This window comes from Tamandua tetradactyla, chromosome 3, assembly GCF_023851605.1.
Source record: "Tamandua tetradactyla isolate mTamTet1 chromosome 3, mTamTet1.pri, whole genome shotgun sequence".
In the NCBI taxonomy this organism is placed as follows: Eukaryota; Metazoa; Chordata; class Mammalia; order Pilosa; family Myrmecophagidae; genus Tamandua; species Tamandua tetradactyla.
In genome coordinates, this window is record NC_135329.1 from 95,995,819 (window position 1) to 96,020,278 (window position 24,460).

The 24,460-nt window shown below is 39.3% G+C and overlaps 1 protein-coding gene across 7 annotated transcripts in view; it reads left to right on the plus strand.

Moving 5' to 3' along the window:
* Positions 1-8,573: 8,573 nt before the first annotated feature.
* Positions 8,574-24,460, plus strand: part of CFAP221 (cilia and flagella associated protein 221) — a 159,474-nt gene continuing 143,587 nt past the window's right edge. For 2 of the 7 annotated variants that reach the window (XM_077153565.1, XM_077153568.1), the window contains exons 1-3: positions 9,868-9,967; positions 13,049-13,224; positions 15,954-16,054. In XM_077153565.1, coding sequence (XP_077009680.1) covers positions 9,897-9,967; positions 13,049-13,224; positions 15,954-16,054 — 348 coding nt within the window. In that variant the 5' untranslated portion in view covers positions 9,868-9,896. The other 5 variants (XM_077153566.1, XM_077153570.1, XM_077153567.1 and 2 more) reach the window with 5 other exon arrangements.

Sequence of the window (24,460 nt, forward strand, 5' to 3'; positions counted from 1 at the left end):
AAGAACCCAATAAGGAAAGGGATAAGGGACAAAGATTTATAGAAAAGGAAGCATAAATGTCCCCTAAACATTTGAAAACATGCTACCCTTCACTCATCATTAGAGAAATATAAAATAAAACCAAGCTGAAACACTGTATTTTACACTCTATTAGATTGGCAAAAAATATAAGTTTATAGTAACACTGTGTTGGTGAGGTTATAGAGAAACAAGCACTCTTATGCATTATAGATAGATATATAAATGAATGCCCATGGAGGGCAATTTGGCAATAGTTGCCAATATTACAAATGCATAGCCTTTGACCTAGCAATTACACTTAGGGGACTTTTCCTACAGATATCCTATTCACATGTATTTGAACTGATGATGTATGCACAGGTTTGTAGAAATGGTGTAGGAATTTTTAAAAAAATCACAACCTTGTTTATAATAGGATAAGATCAGAAACAACCTAAATATTCAATAACAGGGAACTGGTTAAATAAACTATGCAAATTTATGCAGCCATCAAAAAGGAAGGAAGAAACATTTCATATACCAATACAGTGTGATCACCCAGACATATTTTTAATTGAAGAAAAGAAGGGTCAACAGAGTAAGCTATTTGAGTTTTTAAATAGGGGGTGAGCCGCTTGCAGATACAAACATATACATAATTGCGTGTATATATGTATAACATATCCCCGGAAAGATAAACCAAAACAGGGAAACACTGATTTCCTCTGGGAAATGGAACCTGATGGCTGAAGGACAGAGGTAGAAGGGAGATTTTATACTTTTTGACTTTCGAACCACATGAATATATTTATCCATATTCCCCAAAATCTTATTTTTTGAAATTGAGAAATAACCTGGGAAAAACAATTAATGAGTTCCTCCTACAAATATATTGGAGAGCCTAAATATTGTATAAATCATCACAATTTTGTTTATAATAGGAAAAGATCAAAACAACCTAAATATCCAATAACAGGGAACTGGTTAAATAAATTATGGACTCATGCAATCATAAGAGTTGCAAGCAATTCAACTTCCCCAAGCTGAATTCTTGATATTCTCACAAGCAGTGCAGACAACCAAAGCTATAGGCTGAGCCCTCAATCTTGGGGGTTGTTCATATGAAACTTAACCCCACAAAGGATAGGTCAAGCCTACTTAAAATTAGGCCTAAGAGTCACCCCCAAGAGAACCTCTTTTGTTGCTCAGATATGACCTCTCTCTCCAGCCAATACAACAAGCAAACTCACCACCCTCCCCCTGTCTACATGGGACATGAGTCCCAGGGGTGTGGATCTTCCTGGTAACGTGGACAGAAATTCTAGAATGAGCTGAGACTCAGCATCAAGGAATTGAGAAAACCTTCTCGACCAAAAGGGAAAAGAGTGAAATGAGACAAAATAAAGTGTCAATGGCTGAGAGATTCCAAACAGAGTCGAGAGGTTATCCTGGAGGTTATTCTTACGCATTAAATAGATATTACCTTGTTAGTCAAGATGTAACGGAGAGGCTGGAGGGAACTGCCTGAAAATATAGAGCTATGTTCCAGTAGCCATGTTTCTTGAAGATGATTGTATAATGATATAGCTTTCACAATGTGACTGTGTGATTGTGAAAAACTTGTGTCTGATGCTCCTTTTATCTACCTTATCAACAGACAAGTAAAACATATGGAATAAAGATAAATAATAGGGGGAACAAATGTTAAAATAAATTTAGATTGAAATGCTAGTGATCAATAAAGGGGAGGGGTAAGGGTTATGGTACGTATGAATTTTTTTTCTGTTTCCTTTTTATTTCTTTTTCTGAATAGATGTAAATGTTCCAAGAAATGATCATAATGATGAATATGCAACTATGTGATGATATTGTGAATTACTGATTATATATGTAGAACGGAACAATCAAAAGTTAAGAATGTTTGCATTTGTTGGTGTTCATTTTTTTAAAAAATTTTAAAAAAAAGAGTTGCAAGTGTGCAAGGAGACAGATATAGAACAGAGAAGCTTTCATTGAACTTGGGGTCTAGTAAAACAGAGCTCAAAGAGGCAAACCCATTGGCCTAGACTTATGCACTTGGGAATGGGGTGGGACCTGATTCAGAAAGGCGAGCCAGGAAGGGTCCCTCTGAGGAAGGGATCTTTTGAGTAGGAATGAGCCAGGTTTCTGGTTATCTGTTGATGCAGTACAACGAACTACCCCAAAACATAGGCTTCAAACAACAACCATTTTGTTCTATCTTATGAATTTGGAGGTCTTGGACTTGGCCTTGTCTAGACACTTAAATCAGTGCCAGGCCCGCTCAGATTCAAGAGGAAGGGACAGGGAGCCCACTCCTGGAGCATCAAGGAATGTGCTGCCAGCTTTACTCCACTATGCCAAGCCGAAGGGTGAGGGGGACGCACAGAGCAACGGGAGAACAGGAGCTGGAGAGTGGGCTAGACAGTCAGGTCGTGCAAAGTCTTGAAAGCGTGTTAAGGACTTCAGATTGTATTTTCATTGCAGGGTGAAGTCACAGAGGGGTTTTAAATGAGGAAATCAGTCACTACCCCCTATGCTACTGCAGTTTAGAGGTTCCACACCTGTTCGTGGCACTCAACTCATTGTGTTAGTGTTAGCAGAGCCTGGGACACCTTTGTTTTGTTCTTATTTCTGCAAATGCCAAGCTAAGTAAGTGTGGAACACGTACGTGGATTAGGGAGCAATGAATACCTAAAACAGCCATCATTGTAGGGCATCAGTTCGGTGCTTCCCAAACCTTACTGTGTCTGTACAGCTCCTGGGGTATCCTACTAAATACAGATTCTGATTTGTCAAGTCTGTGGTAGCCTGAGGTTCTGCATTTCTAATAAGATCTTGTGCCACAGTTCACCCTTTGAGTAGTGTTTAGAAATCACAGAAGGTCAGAATGCTTTCAGCTGGAAGAAAGGCACCAAACCACCAGAGGTGGATTAACATCCTGGCCCGGGGTATGTCGCTGTCACCATGCTCTGGGCCCTTCACACTGGCTTTAACCCAAGAGCCCCTTATGGCCTCTGATGGCTGCTTCTGTTCTAGGAATCCCTTCCAACACTTACGATATTCAGAGGGAATCCTTCTTCATTCACCTTACCCTAATGTCTCCAGTGGCCACTGCATGTCCACCCCTAAGCTAAATCATGGGCAAGGGGAGCAGGAATTCCATGATTGGCCTAGTGTAGTCGGGATTTACTGCTGGAACTGGAGATATGGGGAGAAGCCAGAGCAAAGCTGAGATTCTGTTAGCAAAAAAGAAAGTGAGAATGGAAAACCAGCAGTGGCCCCTACACTAGTATGCTATTCGGTCAATTGATCGCATAGAGACCTATATATTATCGATAATGATAGACGAATTTGGCAATTTTTCAAAGAAAAAAAGTAAATGCATATTAGAAAGTGTTATCTAATACCCATTAACAATTGTATGGAACCAAGAGTTCCATGACTTTAGCTGGGGTGGGAAGGGCTAGGGCGATGGGAGACACGGTCATAGTTCTGAGATCTACAACCTTGCTGAGACAACAAAACAGAAAAAACTAAAGCACATTCATTTCTTCCCCCACTTGGCCAACAGTTCCGAGTAATCATTATGAGTAAAAAAATTGTGTTCTGGGCTGTGGGAGATCAAAAGATAAGGCACAGTCTCCTCCCTCTAAGGAGTCCATCATTTAAAACACACATTTACTCAAAATTAAACACTTTTGTGCATCAGAGAACTTCATCAAGAAAGTAGAAAGACAGCCTACACAATGGGAGACAATATTTGGAAACGACATATCAGATAAAGGTCTAGTATCCAGAATTTATAAAGAGATTATTCAACTCAACAACAAAAAGACAGCCAACCCAATTACAAAATGGGAAAAAGACTTAAACAGACACCTACCAGAAGAAGAAATACGGATGGCCAAGAGGCACATGAAGAGATGCTCAATGTCCCTGGCCATTAGAGAAATGCAAATCAAAACCACAATGAGATATCATCTCACACCCACCAGAATGGCCATTATCAACAAAACAGAAAATGACAAGTGCTGGAGAGGATGCGGAGAAAGAGGCACACTTATCCACTGTTGGTGGGAATGTCAAAGGGTGCAACCACTGTGGAAGGCAGTTTGGCGGTTCCTCAAAAAGCTGAATATAGAATTGCCATACGACCCAGCAATACCATTGCTAGGTATCTACTCAAAGGACTTAAGGGCAAAGACACAAACGGACATTTGCACACCAATGTTTATAGCAGCGTTATTTACAATTGCAAAGAGATGGAAACAGCCAAAATCTCCATCAACAGAAGAGTGGCTAAACAAACTGTGGTATATACATACGATGGAATATTATGCAGCTTTAAGACAAGATAAACTTATGAACCATGTAATAACATGGATGGACCTAGAGAATATTATGCTGAGTGAATCCAGCCAAAAACTAAAGGACAAATACTGTATGGTCCCACTGATGTGAACGGACATTCGAGAATAAACTTGAAATATGTCATTGGTAACAGAGTTCAGCAGGAGTTAGAAACAGGGTAAGACAATGGGTAATTGAAGCTGAAGGGATACAGACTGTGCAACAGGACTAGATACAAAAACTCAAAAATGGACAGCACAATAATACCTAATTGTAAAGTAATCATGTTAAAATACTGAATGAAGCTGCATCTGAGCTATAGGGTTTTTTTTGTTTTTGTTTGCTTGTTGGTTTGTTTGTTGTTGTTGTTTTTTACTATTACTACTACTTTTATTTCTTTTCTTTATATTAACATTTTATATCTTTTTCTGTTGTGTTGCTAGTTCCTCTAAACCGATGCAAATGTACTAAGAAACAATGATCATGCATCTATGTGATGATGTTAAGAATTACTGAGTGCATATGTAGAATGGTATGATTTCTAAATGTTGTGTTAATTTCTTTTTTTTTTTTCCGTTAATAAAAAATAAAAAAAATAAAAAATAAATAAAACACACATTTAATGGGTGCAGCATATAAAGAGAGAAGAAAAGATGATGGAATAAAGCCTTATGGAAGCTCAGAGGAAGGAAAGTCTTTCTGGCCTGGAGAGTTGGGGCTGGAGTGGGCAGTTTCCATGTAACTGCAGCATTGCTATCTTTGAAGGATGGGGAACTATTTTTTCTTTTTTTTTTCTTTTTATTTTTATTGATAAAACCAATCAACCTACAACATGAACATTCTTTTTTTTTTCACGTAGTTGTATATTCTTCATCAAAATCATTTCTTAGAACATTTGCATCAATTCAGAAAAAGAAATAAAAAGAAATCATACATAGCATACTGAAGGAAGAGGAAATTTTTAATAGGTGATGATGGTAGAGGGGCGGGAGGAGTTGGAGAATGGGAATATGGAAGAAGAAAGATTCCAGGTGAGGGGGAAAAAACAACATACAGAACACACATGATGTAAGTTGGGAAAGGCCGGTGCCCTGGTAAAATCTTGCTAGCAACAGGAAGCCGCAAATATTGTTAATCAAGTGTCAAGTCATAAAAGGAGAGAGTAAGACCAGCTTCTGGGAAGAGAGAGACCTGATTCATCTGTGGAGGGAAGAAGAGCCACGGATAAGCAGGGCAGGAGGCCAGGAGGTCAGGAGAGCAGGCCTCATTTCCCAGCCTATAACCCCTAAATATCAGAATCAAGGACAGAAACGGTTACTTTTTTTTTTTTTAAACTTTTTTATTGTTGAGTAGAACATATATACAAAGCAAAGAAGTAAAAAAGCAATAGTTTTCAAAGCACTCTTCAAGTGGTTACAGAACAGATCTCAGAGTTTGTCATGGGCTACCATACAATCCTCTCATATTTTTCCTTCTAGCTGCTCCAGAATAGAAGCTGAGAGGGCTTACATATTTTTTTATCATCACAATCGACTTTTTTTCCTTCTTTTTTTGTGAAAAATAGCATACATACAAAAAAGCTATAAATTTCAATGCGCAGCACCACAATTAGTTGTAGAACATATTTCAGAGTTTAACATGGGTTACAATTTCACAATTTTAGGTTTTTACTTCTAGCTGCTCTAAAATACTGGAGACTAAAAGAGATATCAATTTAATGATTCAGGATTCCTATTCGTTTCTTAAATCCTATCTTCTATATACAACTCCACCATCATCTTTGATCTTTCCATCCCTCTCTTTAGGGTTGTTTGGGCTATGGCAATTCTAAATTTTTTATATTGTAAGGGTCTGTCTATGGGTAGGAAGATGGAACTATCTGATGTTCTGGAGAGGCTGGACTAGGTTTCAGGACTGATCTGGACCAGGGAACCATTGGAGGTTGGAGGTTTCTGGAAAGTTACTCTAGTGCATGGAAGCCTTGTGGAATCTTATATATTGCCCTAGGTATTCTTTAGGACTGGTAGGAATGGTCCTGGTTGGGAATTAGCAGGTTATGATAGGTAGCAAGGTCTACCTGAAGCTTGCATAAAAGCAACCTCCAGAGTAGCCTCTTGATTCTATTTGAATTCTCTTTGTCACTGATAACTTTATTAATTACACTTCTTTCCCCCTTTTTGATCAAGATGAAATTGTTGATCCCACAGTGCCAGGTCTAGATTCATCCCTAAGAATTATCTTACATGTCACCACGGAGACTTTCACCCCTGGATGTCATGTCCCACTTAGGGGGGAGGGCAATGATTTCACTTGCAGAGTTGGGCTTAGAGAGATTGAGGCCACATCTAAGCAACAACAGAGGTCCTCCAGAGGTAACTCTTAGGCATGCCTATAGGTAGTCTAAGCTTCTCTGCTACATAAGCTTCACGAGAATAAACCTCATGACCGAGGGCATGGCCTACTGATTTGGGTGTCCCTAAAGTCTGACATAGTATCAGGGAATTCCTTGATGGTAAAGTTTAATAATTCCATATTCTTTCTCCCTTCCCTCAGGGGATTTTGCCAATACTTTTTGATTATCTGCTTAATATACTCTAGGATATTTCCAGACATTACAATAATCTATACAGGATTAAAGGACCTCTTTCTTATTCTTTGCTTCCTGTGCTTCACTTGTTCAAATGAGCTATACAGATAGGTTGAATTAGATTTGCATTACAGAAAATTTCAGTTCCAGATCAAAAAAGCCTTTCTTCCCTTGGTCTCAAAGAGTATGTGTGGTTCTAAAATACAGACACTGTCTTCCTTATCCCTGTGTTCTGAATTACCTTAACCTCAACCTGTTCAGCTTCATTCTTATCTCTAAATATCAGGTTATATATATAAAACAGCCTCTCAAAATCCAGCAATAATAATCACCATTCCAGACTTAGTGTGTCTGCTCTAAAAGCTTACAATCTAGGCCCCCGTTTTCTTATAAGCACTTTCTAAAGGTGACCATACCATTACTGTTCTTTTGTTTCTTGCTTATTTTGTCTCACCAAATGTCCCACATGTTCATTCACATCGTTGCATGCCTCACGACATTGTTCCTTTTTGTAGCAGCACAATCTTCGTTCATAAGTATACACCATCGTTCGCCAATCTGCTTCTCCGTCAGTGTATCCTTCAGCCACCTGCATTTATCGGGCATCATGTAGAGGGCCCAAAGTCCACAGTCCATCAACATTCCCAATTTTAGATAATTTCATTGTTCCCAAGAGAAAGAAAACCAATAAACACACCCTCACCTAACAGGAAATCTAAACCTCCTCTTAGCTCTTGTCCCCCCCCCCCCCATATTTACTTCTGCTGTTACTGTGGTAGTGCTGATGGTGGAAAATGTTTCTTTAAGGTATAAATTACAAAGGAAAAAAGAAAGAGAGAGAGAGAGAGAGAGAGAACGAGAGAGAGAGGCAGAGGGAGTAGCCATAGGTTAAAAGACATCAGCCTATCGCAGTGTGTGGATTTTGCTTGAATTTGGATTCAAACTGGCAAGCTCTTAAAAAGCATTTTGTTATTTATGAGACAGTTGACTACCAATTATTTGAAAATTTGAAGAAATTATCAAATGTTTTAGGTGTTAGTATTGCGATTATGTTTTTAAAAAAAAAGAGTTCTTTCCTTTTGGAGATACATTCTGAAATATTTATGGATGTAATGACGTCTGGTGTTTGCTTCAAAATAATTCAGGGAGTGGGGGCATATAGATAGCCCATATTTGTTGTAACTGTTGCAGCTGTGTGATCATTAAACCATTAAACCATTCTGCCTGTCTTTGAATATGCTTGGAATTTATTATAATAGAAAATTAAAAACAAACAAGCAAAAAATTACAAAAAAAACGGGGAATCCTGAATCAATCTGTAGGGGAAAGCTCCACCCACTTTAGAGGCCCCGCCCCCTGCCTCTGTCCCGCGGTCGGCTCTTCCGCGGGGTGGCGAGGGGGTGTCTCACGGCTTTCCCCTTCCCCCTTAGGAGCCCTCCTGAGGGTTCAGCCTCTTACCTCTTAAGTCCGTTTTCTATTCTTTCCCAAGACCCCACAGACTGCTACGAGCCTCTAGAACTGACCCACAGCCTCCATCCTTCGGGGCCGCCGGCACCCCCTACATCCTCTGGGAGTTTGGTAGGATCCAGCTGTCAACCCCAGAGCGCGTCTTCGTCGTCATGGCGACGCCTGAGCGCTGGAGCTGGCGCTGGCCGAATCCGGCCCGGGAACCCTGTCCACTGTGAGTGGTCCTCGGACCCGGGCCGGGGGTGGCCCAGGGGCGGCCCAGGCGGAGCTGCTGAGGCAGTCCTAGCCCTCGGCGGGGTCTGGCCGCAAGTCAGCCTCGGCGGGGGTCCAAGGAGAGGACAGGCCTAAACGCGGGTGATGCGGGTCTGGGGTTTACCCTTACTCCTAGCAGGGGCTGGAGTAAAGGGGCGCTGAGGAGAGCAGGCCTTTGGCAAGAGTAAGAGGGTCCGACCCACAGAGGATGGGGTGAGAGGACAGAGGACAGGGCGACAAATTTACACTAGAGGATGGGGCGACCCGGAGTGGGAGGTGTGTGAAAACGGGGTAGCTCTTGCCCAGGTCTGGAAGTCCAGGCAGGGAATGAGTGGGGTCCCAGAGGAGAAGGGTCGGGAGTGTCGGTTTGGGGTGGGGGGTGGGGATGAAGTAGATAGCAGGAGGCTATGCTGGGGAATAGGCGACCTTGGTGGATACTGGCTAGAGGCGGTGGGAGGTGAGGTCAAAGGAGATAGTCATTCTTTCTGAAAGAAATTGTTAAGCACCTCCTATATATTCACTGTATTTTGCGTGATGCTGTAAAGAAGAGGCTCGTAAAATATCTTGGGTCAAGGAGTCCTTTAGGAATCTAAAGCAATGGGCCTTCTAAAAATACAAATAAGACCCACTTGCGATCTTTACATTCACTTTTTTTTTTTCTAAAGAACTGTTCTGATTTATTGAGCTGTGAATATGCCAGGAATTTATTGCAGCAATTTCGTTTTCCATGTCTCTGAATTACCATTACTAACTACTTTCTGGGAATGAAATTTTAAAAATGCTTCCTTGGAATTTCTTCCTAAACACATCAGTTCTATCCCATATTTATATTCAGTCAATCAACTGCTCAGTTTAATAATTTCAAAGTAAATGTCTTGTTATACCTTTTCTTGTCTGGATTCATCCACTCACCTTTTCACCTCTCCATTTTGGATGAAAGTCCTTGAAATATTTCTTCTCTGCCTCAAAGACATCATAAATATTGCATGTTTTGCTTTTTGGGTTGTGTATTTAATCAAGCCACTTCAGTCTGATAGGATCCAAGAGGCCAGAAATATTTTTTCTTTCTTATTTCTTTCTTATTTAAGAAAGAATTGAAATGAAAGGACAAAATGGTGAAGGGTACAATTAATACACTGAGCAAGAGAAACAAGCCTGATTCCTTTCTTATTTTTGAAAAACCCACTTTAGAAGGGGGAACAGCTGCTAAAGTAGGATAATGGCAAGTACAGCATTGAAAATTGGAATCTCTCTTCCTGAAGCCATGCTGTACCCAGCCTGCACCTCTGGGTAAGTGACATTAGCTGCCTTGTTCCCAGATTCCCTGAGTTCCTAAATTGGAGCAGTTCTGTGCCATGCAGGTGAAACACTTCACAGGTTTCTGATAGCCCAGGTGAAGTTCATTATGAGCAGGCTGTTACCACTTTTTGAGCCCTGACTATGCTTTGTGCTACCAGACACATAGAAAACACTGGTCTCTGCTCTCAGAAAGTGTGTCAAGATCCTCTTCCCTTTTCCCCTTATATCTTTTTTTTTATATACCCTGTATATATCATTGTTAGAACATTTATCATGCTGTATTTTATAATGTATCCACTTGTCACACTAGAATGTAAAGTCTTTGAGGATGGATGCTATGCCTTATTAATTTTAGTATTCCCAGGATCAAGCATTCTCTCACCTGGTACCTGGTACATAATAAATACTCACAAATGTTTGTTGGCATGAATGAGTGAATGAATAAGTGATCAAATGAATGAATGAATAACCTGGTGGGGCCAGATTATTTTGAAAGTTCATTAAGCCTTTTTTTTTCTCTTTTGTAGAATTTTTATTATGAATGGTCAATGTTAAAAATGTGAGCCATATGGAAGCCTTTGCTTGTGAAGTGATTTGCGTACTCTGGCTGCAGAGAGGCAGTCTCTAGTTCATTGCTATATATGAGTGAATATTTTCTTCTGGGCTGTATGATTTGGAGCTTGTTCTCTTTACCAGTCATAATAGTGAAATCATATTATATCTATCCTCTTATGTCTTGCCTATTTCACTCAGCATTATATCTTCTAGGTTCATCCATGTTGTGATATGCTTCAAGACCTCATTTTGTTTTACTGCTTCATAATATTCCATCATGTGTATATGCCACATTTTGTCTATCTGCTTGTCAGTTTATGGGCACTTGGATTGTTTCCATCTTTTGGCATTTATGCGTAGTGCTGCTGTGAACATCAGTGTACAAATGTCTAGTTGTGTCACAGCTTTCAGCTCTTCTGGGTATATACCTAATATTGGTATTGTTGGATTGTAGGGCAACTCAATATTTAGTTTTCTGAGGAACCCCCCAACTATCTTCAACAGTGGATGTAACATTATACATTCCCACCGTCAATGAATAAGTATTCCAGTTTCTCTACATCCTCTCTAGTATTTGTAGTTTCCTGTTTGTTTAATCAAAGCCATTCTTATAGGTGTGAGATGATATCTCATTGTAGTTTTGATTTGCATTTCCCTTATAGCTAGTAGGTGAGCATCTCTTCATGTGTTTTTTCGCAATTTGTAAATGCTCTTAGAAAAATGTCATCATATCTATTGCCCATTTTATAATTCGGTTGTTTGCTTGTTTGTTGTTAAGTTTTATAATTTTTTAATATACACAGGATATCAAACCTTTATCTGATATATGGTTACCAAATATTTTCTCCCATTGAGTTGACTGCCTTTTTACCTTTTTGACAAATTCCTTTGAGGCACAGAAGCTTTTGATTCTGAGGCATTCCCATTTATCTATTTTTTTCTTTCATAGCTTGTGCTTTGGGTATAAAGTTCAAGAAGCTAGGTCTTGAAGATGTTTCCCTACATCTTTCTCTAGGAGTTTTATGATATTTGCTCTTATATTTAGGTCTTTGATTCATTTTGAATTAATTTTGTATAGACTAAAAGATAGGGATCCTCTTTCATTCTTTTGGCTATTGATATCCAGTTCTCCCAAACCCATTTATTGAAAAGACTATTCTGTCCCGATTCAGTGGATTAATTGGCCATAGATTTGATGGTAAAATCTCTGCACTCTCATTTCGGTTCTATTGGTCAATACGTCTGTCTTTGTGCCAGTACCATGCTGTTTTGACTACTGTGGCTTTATAGTAGGTGTTAGAGTCGGGAAGTGTTAGTCCTCTCTCTCCTTATATCTTAAACACCAGAGCAAGAAACAAATGGAAATAAAAATACCACAGTGTAGAGGGATTACAGAGGTCTCCAAAAATACTGAAAACTGTATAATTTTAATAGCCTAGTTGATGGATGTGCCAGTAAGCCAGAATCCTTTAATTGATATTTCTTCTTTATTAATAGGGTAAGTCCCACTAACCTAGTGATTTTTTGCATTCCTACTATGTGCCAAGCTCTATGCCAGGTATGGTTGTACAAAGACAAACAAAGAGACAAGGACTCTGCCCTCATGAACAGGGGTTCTAATAAGGAAGTGGAAGAAAGTAAAAGAGAACCAAAAAGATAAAGAATTGCGTATTGTGATGAGAGCTGTTAAGGGAAAAAGGTGAAAGAGATACATCCACCTTTGGGGGCTTCACAGAGCAGCTTCCCAGTTGGTACGAGGGCCCCAAGATTCTGCTGTGGAAGATATAAAGTAGTATGGAATTTGTAAAGTGCTATTCCAAGGTAGTACCTTATTATATGCCAACTGAACAGTAGAGGAGGTAATTGCCAAAGAGCTTTGAAGAATGTGGGGATAGGGTGGAAGAAGATGGAACTTAAATGAGAATGTCAGGCCAATCTGGCAAATGTTGCAGCATAAAGCAGGACCCCAGGGCTCCTAGGAAAGGCATCCAAGGTGGGGAAGAAGTAGATGAACAGGTCTGGACTGTAGGTACCTCCACCTCCACAGAGGGACCTGGGAAGGTGGCTTCTAAATGCCACCATACTTCAGCATGCTTCCAAAGTTTAAAGGGTTCCATGGCCACATACCTCCAAGAGGGTAATTTGGAGACATCCCAGAATAGAGGAGGCCTACTTAACTGTTTACTCCAACATTTTCCAAGTTTGTTTGACCATGGGATCTTCTTTTCCCTTCATGTGCCCCCTACGAACAGCTCAAATAGCATCTAATCAGGAAGGACGTTCTGGGAAAAGCTACTGGGGAGCATTAAGGACCATTGAAAGGTTTTGAGCAATGGTACAACATCTGGTTGTGATGTGTGATATAAGATTGACAGGGTAACTGCGTGTGGGAACCCAGGGAAGGTCTTAAACCACAGTTAACTGCAGCAGTGACAAGAGGCACATTTGTCAAGGATTGAGAACAAAAATGTGTCTGGTTTCTCATGGATGATTATGCTGGTACTGTTTTCTTCCCAGAAGCTTTGGTTCTAAAAAGAAGACTCTTCGCGAGAAAATGGCCCTGGTGAATACCCCAAGCAGAGAACTAAAGAATGATGAAGAATCATTTAATAAAGTATCACCCCTCCTTCTGAAGAGCCTTGTGGAGGAGCCCAAGAAAAAAACAGAGGTACCTAATCATCTCCTAGAATCAAGTAAGTGGCTCAAAAACTGATTTGCTATATGGCTGTCATCTTCGCAGAGGATCCAAAGTCCAGAGAACATAATAGAATTTTGGTGTTAATTTATCTGTATTGTTTATAGGCCCATAATAGTTTTGGTTTTTTTTTTTTTTTACTTTTTTTATTATACGATATAACATATAAACAAAGCAAAGAAAGAAAAATGCAATAGTTTTCAAAGCACTCTTTAACAAGTAGTTACAGGACAGATCCCAGAGTTTGTTATGGGCTACCATACCATCCTCTCAGATTTTTCCTTCTAGCTGTTCCAGTACATTGAGGCTAGAAGGAATAAATATGTTTTTTTATCATCACAATCGACTTTTTTGTGAAAAATAACATATACAAAACAGCGATTAATTTCAAAGCACAGCACAACAATTAGTTATAGAACAGTTTTCAGAGTTTGATATGGGTTACAATTCCACAATTTTAGGTTTTTACTTCTAGCTGCTCTAAGATTCTGGAAACTAAAAGAGATATCAATTCAGTGATTTGGTGATCATATTCATTTGTTAAACCCTATCCCATAATAGTTTTCATTATTAAGAATAGTGGTTCCATTTAGATCAGAGAATATCCCTCTCTTAATCAGTAATTTTTAAAAATATTTTTATTTTGGTTATAGATATACAACATAACATTTCCCATTTTAACCAGTTTTAAGTATACAATTCAGAGGTGTTTGATTGCATTCTCAATGTTGTGCTACCCTCCTCACCATCCATTAACAAAGCTGTTCCATCACCCCAAACAGAAACTTGGTACCCATTAAGCATCAACTGCCATTCCCCACCCCTCATTCCTGGTTTAACCAATAGATTTTTGTGGGTGCAAATTAGTCCTCCTGGCTTCTACTTCCTCAAATGTCTTTCCTTCCTGTCCCCACAGCCTTGGTTTTTATCCTTCCCCTATTCCCAGGTCTGCTGCAACACTCTCCTCCCCAGCAGCCATGCTCTCCCCACTGCTTATCATTCCCTGGTCAGTTTCTTTTTTAAAAGTCCTGCCTGCATCTGTCCCTATTTGCTCCAGTATTCTTCCATCTCTTGGCCTTTGGGGCCCTTTGCTTCCTGGTCCAGCGCCATCCCCACATTGACCTTCCACTGATCCCCAGCTCCAGCCACCCTGTCTTACTCCCTGCTCCTTTGATTCCTTGGGGATTTTACACTGTCTTGCCTTTTGCATGCACAACCCTTAGCCTGGAAAACCTGGCAAACCCTGTAGCTATTATGTGAAAAGCCAATCAATTTGCCTACTAAATCCACACAGCAAACTCATGAGATATGTTCTAATTGCATTTACTGTTGGAGAAGCTGAGACTCTGGTTAACTGAATTCCCCGAGGGCACATAACCAGTAAGCAGAGGGCTGGTGTTAGAGGCACTGGCTCTTTACCATCAAGCTCAGTGGCCCCCAGAGCCCACCTCAGTGCTGGAAAGCTGGTATTTCCAGTGCTGGAAGGAAAAAGTGCCAGTTATACATCTATTTTGTGGCCCTAAAAAAACAAAACAAGCATTCCAAATTTAAAAAATTTGCCAAACATTAATTTCAGCTCTTAACAAATTACCGAATAATAGCCTGAGAGATCTTTATTTCCCCTTATGTGCCATCCTTGCCCATTCCAGCTCTTTACTTTGGCCCAAAGATGACAGTGACAGCTCACCTGGGGAGGAGCAAAAGCACCAAATGTTTCACACACTTCAGATGGATTCTACAGTCAGGACACAGTAAGGGATGGAGTGAGGTTGTGTATGGCTTACATAATTTGAAGTTAACCAAAGTTGGAAGGATATTATTTGTCAGAAAGCAGGCAGTTTAGAAGAATGGTTGGAAATCAGATGGATCTGGACTTGATTTTAACTACCAGCCATGAGTAAGTTGCTTAACCTTGTAAAGTCTCAGCTTCCTTATCTGTAAGTGAAAATAAGACCTACCTCATGGGATAGATGTGAGAGCTCTATGCAAATAGAAGCACAGCACTGCCTGCTCAAAGCATTTAGGAATGGAAAGGATTCAATGTTTAATCGGTTCTGGTGCCTCCTCCACACGGCTCAGTTCCTGCCTAAATAAAGAGTTGGGGAAATTTTGTACTCTGTACAGTTTTTGTGAGCTCAGTTGTGACATTCTCAAATCTAAAAAAAAAGACATTCACATTATAACAAAAGCTGTTTGAGTCTTTATTGGCCAGAACGATAATTATGCAAAGCTCTCAGATTATTGTATATTAAATTGTAATTTTCTTCATAGGGCATCCAATAATAAAAGCCAAACATACAGTAATAAAATGACACTTGGTATTTGCGTACTTTGAATTGGGTAGTCTTTCCTTGATAAATTATTGCTGAGTTATGCAGAGTGAGATGGGGCTCTTAGGAGCTGGTGTTTTATTACAAAGATTAGTATAAAGTGTGTGAAGAACAAATTATTGCTATTCATTTTGTTTACAAATTGTGTTGACAGATAATAAACAACATATGTCAATGTATACCATGCTGTTAAAATCTCACAGGTGATTTTTAAAAATAGAGAAGCAATACAGCTAACTTGGAACAGATTATTCATCTTGACAACTGCATCCTCTGCCTGCAAATTTCATAGGCCTAAAATACCCCAAATTAAAGAGAACCCATGTTTATAAGTCCTTCTTTAATTTAATATTTCCTTTTGTGTCTCATCATGTACTTATCTACATTGTTTTTATAGAGGTTTACACACAACTTCTGAGTAATAAGGTCCTTCAGGCAAAACCTGGCATATTACATTTTGGAGGCTATCAAATAGAAAAACAACACCAACAGATTCTGGTAGGTAATTTTTACATGGGATAATTAATCATAATAATGAACAACATGAATGTTCTGCATTTATATGACTGATTCATCTAAAGAGAAGCATAATCAGCAGAAGTGCAGGTGTTAACTGGGCCAGAAACGTTCTGTAATGAGAAATTTAAAAATTGCATGGGTATCCTTGGACAAGTACTCTTCCATGCCCCGCCCCTCTCTCCCAAGGCTCCTCCCATCATTATTTACAAGTAGATGTCATTACTGAGTGACTCTTGGGGCCAGATACTGTGCTTTGTGTTTTACACTCTTTTAGTCTTTGTACTAGCTCTGTAGAGGCTGTATGATTATCCCCATTATATAGATGAACAAATGGAGATGCCAGAAGGTTAATTTTTTCAGGGACACACAGCTACAAAGTGATGAGACAGAATTTGACTCTTAGGCTGCCTTCTTCCAAACTAGTGCATGCTTGCTCATGCTTACAGCCCCGGGGAAAATGGTGTTTCTTTCCCAAGGGGTTCCAGTTGCCCATACCAATCAGTCATTCTTGCTAGAGATACTGCCCTCTGCGTGGCCAGGTCTGTGAGGAGGGGCTCACCTCCACTGAGCCGGCTCCAAGAGAGAAAGGATGGAAGGCTAGACTGTATCCTCTAGCCTCCAGCTACTGCAGTCCAACACAGAACTGTGCCAAAGTCCTGTCCTTCCTGGTTCCCCGTCGTTAACTTGGATGGATGTTCAGACTATGGTAGGCTCAGCATGACTGCAGGATCATGCTAAAATCGACTTAAACATTTAAGCCAACTCTCATACCTCAGTGACCTCTCCAAGATCTCCTGAACTCACACTGGGCCATCTCAGAACTTTTCCACAATAGGCCCCTGTGATGGTTAGGTTCTGGTGCCAACTTGGCTAGGTGTTGGTGCCCAGTTGTCTGCTCAGACAAACACTGGCCTAACAGTTGCTGCAAGGATATTTTGTGGCAGGCTGATAAACCAGAAGGCTGGGTTATTAAATCATCAGTCTGTTGATTGCATCTGTGACTGATTACATCCACAATCAACAAAGGGCATCTCCCACAAATGTGCTAATCCAATCTGCTGAGTTGGAGCAATCAGTTGAAGACTTTTAATCTTCATTACTTCTTTGGCCAGCAAGCCTCTTTTTGTTTGCTTGTTTGGTTGTTATTTTTTACATGGGCAGGAACCGGGAAGTGAACCCAGGTCCTCTGGCATGGCAGGCGAGCATTCTTGCCTGATGAGCCACCTTGGCCCTCCAGCAAGCCTCTTATGTGGAGTTCACTGAGACACTTCATCGGAATAGCCAGCTTCACAGCCTGCCATACGGATTTTGGACTCTTGCATTCCCACAGCTATGTGAGATGCCTTTATAAATCTCATATTTACAGATATCTCCTGTTGGTTCTGTTTCTCTAGAGAACCTGACTAATACAGCCCTGAGATCTGATCCCAACTGGCCTCCTGAGCATGTGTTGGAATTGGGTAGAGGTGGACTTTTGTCACATGGGCTCTCTGAGATTCTGGCTCAAATATGTGATGCTACCCTTCTGGCTCTGCCCCAGTCTCCTCAAGAGACTACTTTTAGTGTTTCTACAGTCGATTATTTTAAGAAAGAATGCCACTTATTGTATTGGACTGTTCTCAGTGTAAAGAATCAATGTTGGTAGCTGGCAAATGATAAAGCTCTCAGGAAGGGAAATTAGATCTCTATCTGGCAATATTCAATGAACAGAGGAAGCAGTTTCCATGAGTCCCTCACACGTTTGAGGGTGGCAAGAGAGATTAGAGCAGGAGAGAAATCTGTTTTGAGTCAAGTATTTCCTCTCAGGAGAAAAGTTAGATTTTCAAGCTATGAGTAAAAACTTCACCCAGCAACTCCAAGGACACATTTCTCAGAACACAGCAATCAAAGTCCAAAGTTAATAATTCATTCTGGAGCTACTTTTCCAGATTATTAGGTTTTGTGTGTCTAGGCTATAATGGAATAGGCCTAAAATCATTATCATTCATATAGTTCATTGTTTTGAAGCCAAAAGCTAAAATAGAATTTTATTACTTATTTCTTCAATTCCTTTTATAGCTTTATTGAAATGTAGCTCATATACTATGTAATTCATTCATTTAAAATGTACAGTTCAATGGTTTTTAGTATATTCTCAGACTTGTGTAACCACCATCGCAATCTAAGTTTAGGACATTTTCAGCAGCCTATGAAGATGCTCCATTAGCAGTCACTTCTCATTTTCCCCCAGTCCTTCTCCCCTCAAGCCCCAGGCAAACACTAATCTGTTTCCTTTCTCTAAAGATTTACCTATTTTGGATTCATATAAATGAATCAAACAATGCATGGTCTTTGATTCATGTGACTAGATTCTTTCACTGAGCATTATGTTGTTAATGTTCATCCATGTTGTATCATACATCAGTACAGAATTCTGTTTTATATCTAAACAATGTTCCATTGTATGGCTATAACACATTTATTTATCTATCATTAGTTGGTGGGCATTTGCATTGTTTCCACTTCTGGGCTATTGTGAATAATGCTGCCATGAACATTCGGGTACATGGTTTGGGGTAGATATATGTTTTTATTTCCCTTGGGTAAATACCCAGGAATAGAATTGCTGGGTCAGGTGGTAATTATGTTTACTATGTTGAAGAACTGCCAAACTGTTTTCCAAAGTGACTTCATCAATTTATATTCCCATCAGCAATGCATGAGAGTTCCAATTTCTTCATCTCCTTGCTAATGCTTGTTCTTGTCCATCTTTTTTATTTTAGCCATCCTAATATGTGTGAAGTTGTATCTAATTATGGTTTTGATTTGTAGTTTCCTAAAGACAAAAGCTGTTGAGCATCTTTTCATGCAATTGTTAAGCCATTTATATATCATCTTTGGAGAAATTTTTATTCAAGTTCTTTGCCCATCTTTAAATTGGGTTATTTGTCTTTTTTATTCTTGGGTTTTAAAATTTCTTATTACATTCTGGATACAAGTTCCTTATTAGATTTAGGATTTGCAAATATTTTCTCCCATTTTGTGTGTTGTCTTTTCACTCTCTTAATGATATCCTTTGATGCACAAAAGTTTTTAATTTCATTGATGTCTACCTTTCTATTTTTTCTTTCATTGCTTGTACTTTAGTGTCATATCTAAGAATATTAACCTTGCCAAATCCAAGATAAAGAAGATTTTTCTCCTAAGTTAGCATCCAAGACTTTTAGTTTTAGCTGTAACTCTAGATCTATGAGTCATTTTGAATTAATTTTTCTTTATTGTGTAAAGTAGGAGTCCAACTACATTCTTTTGCATATGGATACCCAGTAGTGCTAGTATCATTTGTTGAAAAAACTATTCTTTCCCCACTGGCTGGTCTTGGCAACCTTGGTAAAAATCTATTGACCATATAAAAGATATAGGATTCTTCTTTTTGGGGCAGAGAATATTCTCAAATTGATTGTAGTGATAAATGCACAACTCTGTAATTATACCAAGAGCCACTGATTGTACACTTTAGATGAATTGTATTTTGTGTGAATAAAACTGTTTAAAAATAAAAGTAAAAAAACAAATCAATTGACCATATCTCTCCAAGAACATCAGCCAGTTTCATTCCTCTATCCCTTAAGATAAACATTCCTTTCTAGCATAAAGAAGTTAAAATGGTCGTTGTCCAGATAACCATGAAGATTAAGAGAAAGTTCAAATGAGAGGAAGGAAGTGTAACTGAGAAATTAAGATTTAACAAATGACTGTGACTGCTAACTCATTATATAGATATTTCTTTTTAATGTCTAGTGTTTTGGAATAGCCAGAAGGAGATACCTGAAATTGTTGAGCTGTAATCCAGCAGCCCTGGGTTTTGTTCATAATTGTATAACTATATTGAAAAAAAATCAATTGACCATAAATGTAAGGATTTATTTCCGGATTCGTCATTATACTAAATGGCTCTATATGATTATCCTTTTGCCAAGAACATACTTGATTCCTAGAATTTGTAGTGAATTTAGAAATCAGGAGATGTGGTCCTTCAATCTTGTTCTTTTTCAAGATCCTTTTGGCTATTTTGAGTCCCTTGCATTTCCATATATATTTTAGGGTGAGCTTGTCAATTTCTGCCAAAAACAAAAGCAAAAAACAGCTTGGATTTTGGAAGAGTTTGCATGGAATCTATAGATCAATTTGGAGAGTATTTTCATCTTAATAATATTAAGTCATGATTCTTTTTTATGATAGATTTTATAAATTTGTTGTTAACCTATAAATTAGGTATTTTTCATGCTGTAGGGATAGAATAGAAGGGCTTACCTTTCTTAAAATAGACTTTCTTCAGAATCACACCAATCAGGGTTAGTTTGTCAAGATTCACCTAGTTTCAAGAAAAATTGACATTCCTTCCAGGATAGTAATTATTATTAATAACAACTACTTGGTAGTATATAAAGTTACTATACCAAAAAGTTAGCAATAATATGGACTTCTTGTGCCATGACATAGCTTTTTTAAGCTGGCACTTTTTTCTCTTGATATAATATCAGTAATTCCAGTAATGTCATTAAATATCCAATTATTTTGCCCTCTTCATAATTGTAGTCATATTAGCTGCTACTTTAGTATTTGTTTCTCTAATTGGTCCTTTTTTATATATTATTTTCCTATCCCAATGAAGTTTCAGAGTTTGCTGAATAGTGTCATCTTTTTAGTAGAGTTAAAGATGATATCCTTTTCAATTCCACCCTTACTTAGTAAGGACATCCATTATGTGCAGAGCAGGGTATACAGGCATTGTGGGAGATTCTGAGGTGAATAAAATCAAGAAGGTTTACCTGTTTTAGAGAACATTAAAAAGCCACAAACAACTTGAACATGAAACCAGCAAGCAAGGTGGCATAAAGAAGTAAGAAGAAAATGCTCAATGACAATAAAGTGTCATCTCACCTATGTAGGAGGGTTGAAGAAAGGCTAGTGGAGGAGGAGACATTTGGGATAGACTTAAAGCAAAGTGGGGAGAGGACTTTGAGAGCAAGAAAAGGAGTTCAGGGTAAGCAAGCATAAGGCATATCTGGAGACCAGCATGGAGTCTGGTTCATTTGGATAGCAGAGTTTTGGAAAAAGGAAACGGTAGAGAAAGCAGAAAATGTAGGTTGGGACTAAAATATCAACATACTGAGATTGTAATTCAGAAAGCAGCAGGAAGCTAAAGAAGTGTTTTTGGTTGTGGGCCATTGATTGTACACCATGTATGGACTATATGTGTGTGAGGATCTGTCACTAAAAAAAATAGACCACCCCGTGGGTAGGTGTTTTAGTTTGCTAGCTACCAGAATGCAATATACCAGAAACAGAATGGCTTTTAAAAAGGGGAATTTAATAAGTTGGTAGTTTACAGTTCTAAGGCCAAGAAAATGTCCCAGTTAAAACAAGTCTTTAGAAATGTCCAATCTAAGGCATACAGGGAAAGATACCTTGGTTCAAGAAGGCCAATGAAGTTCACAGTTTCTTTCTCAAGTGGAAGGGCACATGGCAAACACAGTCACAGTTCCTCTCTCATCTGGAAGGGCACATGGTGAGCATGGCATCATCTTCTAGCTTCTTCTCCTGGCTTCCTGTTTCATGAAGCTCCCAGGGGGGCATATTCCTTCTTCATCTCCAAAGGTCGCTGGCTGGTGGACTCTGCTTCTTGTGGCTATGTCATTCTTCTCTGCTTTCTCTGAATCTCTTATTCTCCAAAATGTTTCCTCTTTTATAGGACTCCAGAAACTGATCAAGACCCACCCAAATGGATAGAGGCACACCTCTACCTAATCCAGCTTAACAACCACTCTTGATTAAATCACATCTCCAGGAGGTGATCTAATTACAGTTTCAATCATACAATACTGAACAGGGATTAGAAGAAATGGCTGCCTTTACAAAATGGGGTTAGGATTAAAACATGGCTTTTCTAGGATACATACATCATTTCAAGCCAGCACAGTAGGGAAACGTGACCATCATTTTAGGAGAAGAGGACAGTGGGAGAACGTGGAGAAGCCCCTCTTTGTTTCTGTTCTTAATTTTTAAAGAAATGTTTTTGAGCGGGGACTGGTGTGCTGGAAGAAGACCAATAGAGTAGAAGCTTAGAGGCTGGATGTGGTTCCCAATCTTTTTTCATTATCACCCCTTAGGGAGAAATTAGCAAGGGAAATTAAATACTAAAGAATAAGATTTTGTCAGGTAGGATTGAGCTTTGGAAGATCAAAAGCCATTGTAATATCTAAATGCTTTTTACCCTCCCAAGAATCAGTTTTCATACCCCATCAGGAAGATATCACCTCTGTTAAGAATGCAGGGAGAATGTGGAAGTATGATTTAATTATTTTCAAATATGCCTCAACTCTGCTGCAAAACAGAAACTATGTCTTTCTTTTGCATTACCATGTCCCTGGTACCTAGCACAATGCCTAACACACAGAAGATACTCAATAAACACTTGTGAATGGGATTGAACTCACTTTGTTAGAAGAGACAGAGTGACTCAGAGACTCACTAATTCTAAGTAAATGCAGTGTAAAGTCTAACTCATACTGCTTCTGTCAGTCACTAAAACAAACAGAAACAGATAAAACTGAAAAATGATTTAATAATGTTCTCAGAGATTGTGGGAGAGCCAGCCTTCTGTTTCCACTAGTAAAGTTCAGCAGAAGTCTAAGGCAATTACTTTGAGATTCCTGCAAAACAGAGAGAGAAAAGCCAATTACTCTGCTTTTATTTTGGTTTTGCTACAGGAAACTATGCAAATTGCCCAAGGACAGAAGATTGAATGTGTGTTTAAAACCACAATAAATTGTTCATTAACATTTGAGATTGATCCAGAACTGGGTAAAGGATTTAAAATACTTTACTTGGATTCATATTGAAATCAATGTTTCGATTTGCTGTAAAATTTGAAATAATGGTTCCTGGTTTTCTCAGCACCAGACACCCCTTAAATTCTTTTTTTCCCTCTGTGGAAAGATCTTGTCTGGGAAACCATTTGTTAAGTAAATAATTAATCCATTTCCCCATGAGACAACCAGTGTTGCTATTGCCAGCCCCAAACAAAATTGTTAGCCAGTACAGCCTTATCTAAGGTAAATGAACAGTTTCCTTCAGACTTTCTGAAATAGTAACGTCGGTATTTGATCCCTGCTACAGCCTTTGCAGAACCCCTCAGGATCTTGCTTCTCAAAAGGGAGGGAAGTCACAAATCCCAGTGATATTTCCTCAGTGTGCAGTGGTGGGATGAATTGAAGCTGCAGAATAAACATAATGCATTTTTCTGGAGCATTGATTTTCCTCACACATTTTGGAGAGACACATTATAGAGTAAAATTTTAAAGTAGAAGGGACAAACAACATGAATTTTAAGCCAAAAAAAACCTTGAAGAAGTTATGAAGCTGGGGTTAAATTTTAATCTGCTCTAGAAATGTTTGAGCTCTACCGTGAAGGGAGGTGTTAAAAGACCCCACCATGGAGGCCTGAAATGTTGTATTGGGACAATGCTATGCTAAGTGTTTGGGGTTGAAGGTTCCCTTCCAGCCCAAGCCATGGCTTCCCCAGGTGACAGGTTCCACTCTGCATGCCAGATTGAGGATATTCCCTCCTGAAGGGGAGGCAGGGGTGTGTGTGCTTGAGAAGCAGGATGCAAAGGGGGAGTAAGAGAATGGTGAGCCCAATTTGGGAAATCCCTGTTAATCTTGAGTCAAGGCTGTTAAACCCATGACTACTATGTGTTATTGATTTGGGCAGGGGAGTCTGAAAAACTGAAGGGGCTGAGTTTCACGTTAGCATCGTAATGGGAACCGACAGGGAAGGTCAGTTCCCAGGGGAATGGAGATCCTCGCAGGTTTGGGACTTCCACTGAGCCCACAATGGGAAGAGTGAGTAGAATTGCAGGCAAGTTTGCCTTGCTGCAAGGTGTGGGAGGTCCCCAGCTGGTAACTGGGTTACACATGTTTTGTTATGTTTTCGAATAAACTTTTCTTTTAAAAATGTTAGTTGTGATAACATATACAATGTAAAATTTCCCGTTTACCCACTTTCAGGTATACAATTCAGTGCATTAATTCCATTCACAATGTCGCAGCCGTCACCACCATCCGTTACCAAACTTTTCCATCAACCCAGACAGAAACTCGGCACTCATTAAGCATTAAGTCCTCATTTCTCCCCCCATCAAATAAACTTTTTTATTTTTTGTATGCCGTATGGCAGGGTCACATTTCATTCTTTTTCCATGTGAGTATCCATCCGATTATTGCAGCATCATTTGCAGAATTTTTTGGTTTGTTTGCTTGATTGTTTTTTTTGTTTTGAGAAGTGCATGGGACAGGAATCACACCTGGGTCTCGTACATGGCAGGTGAGAATTCCACCACT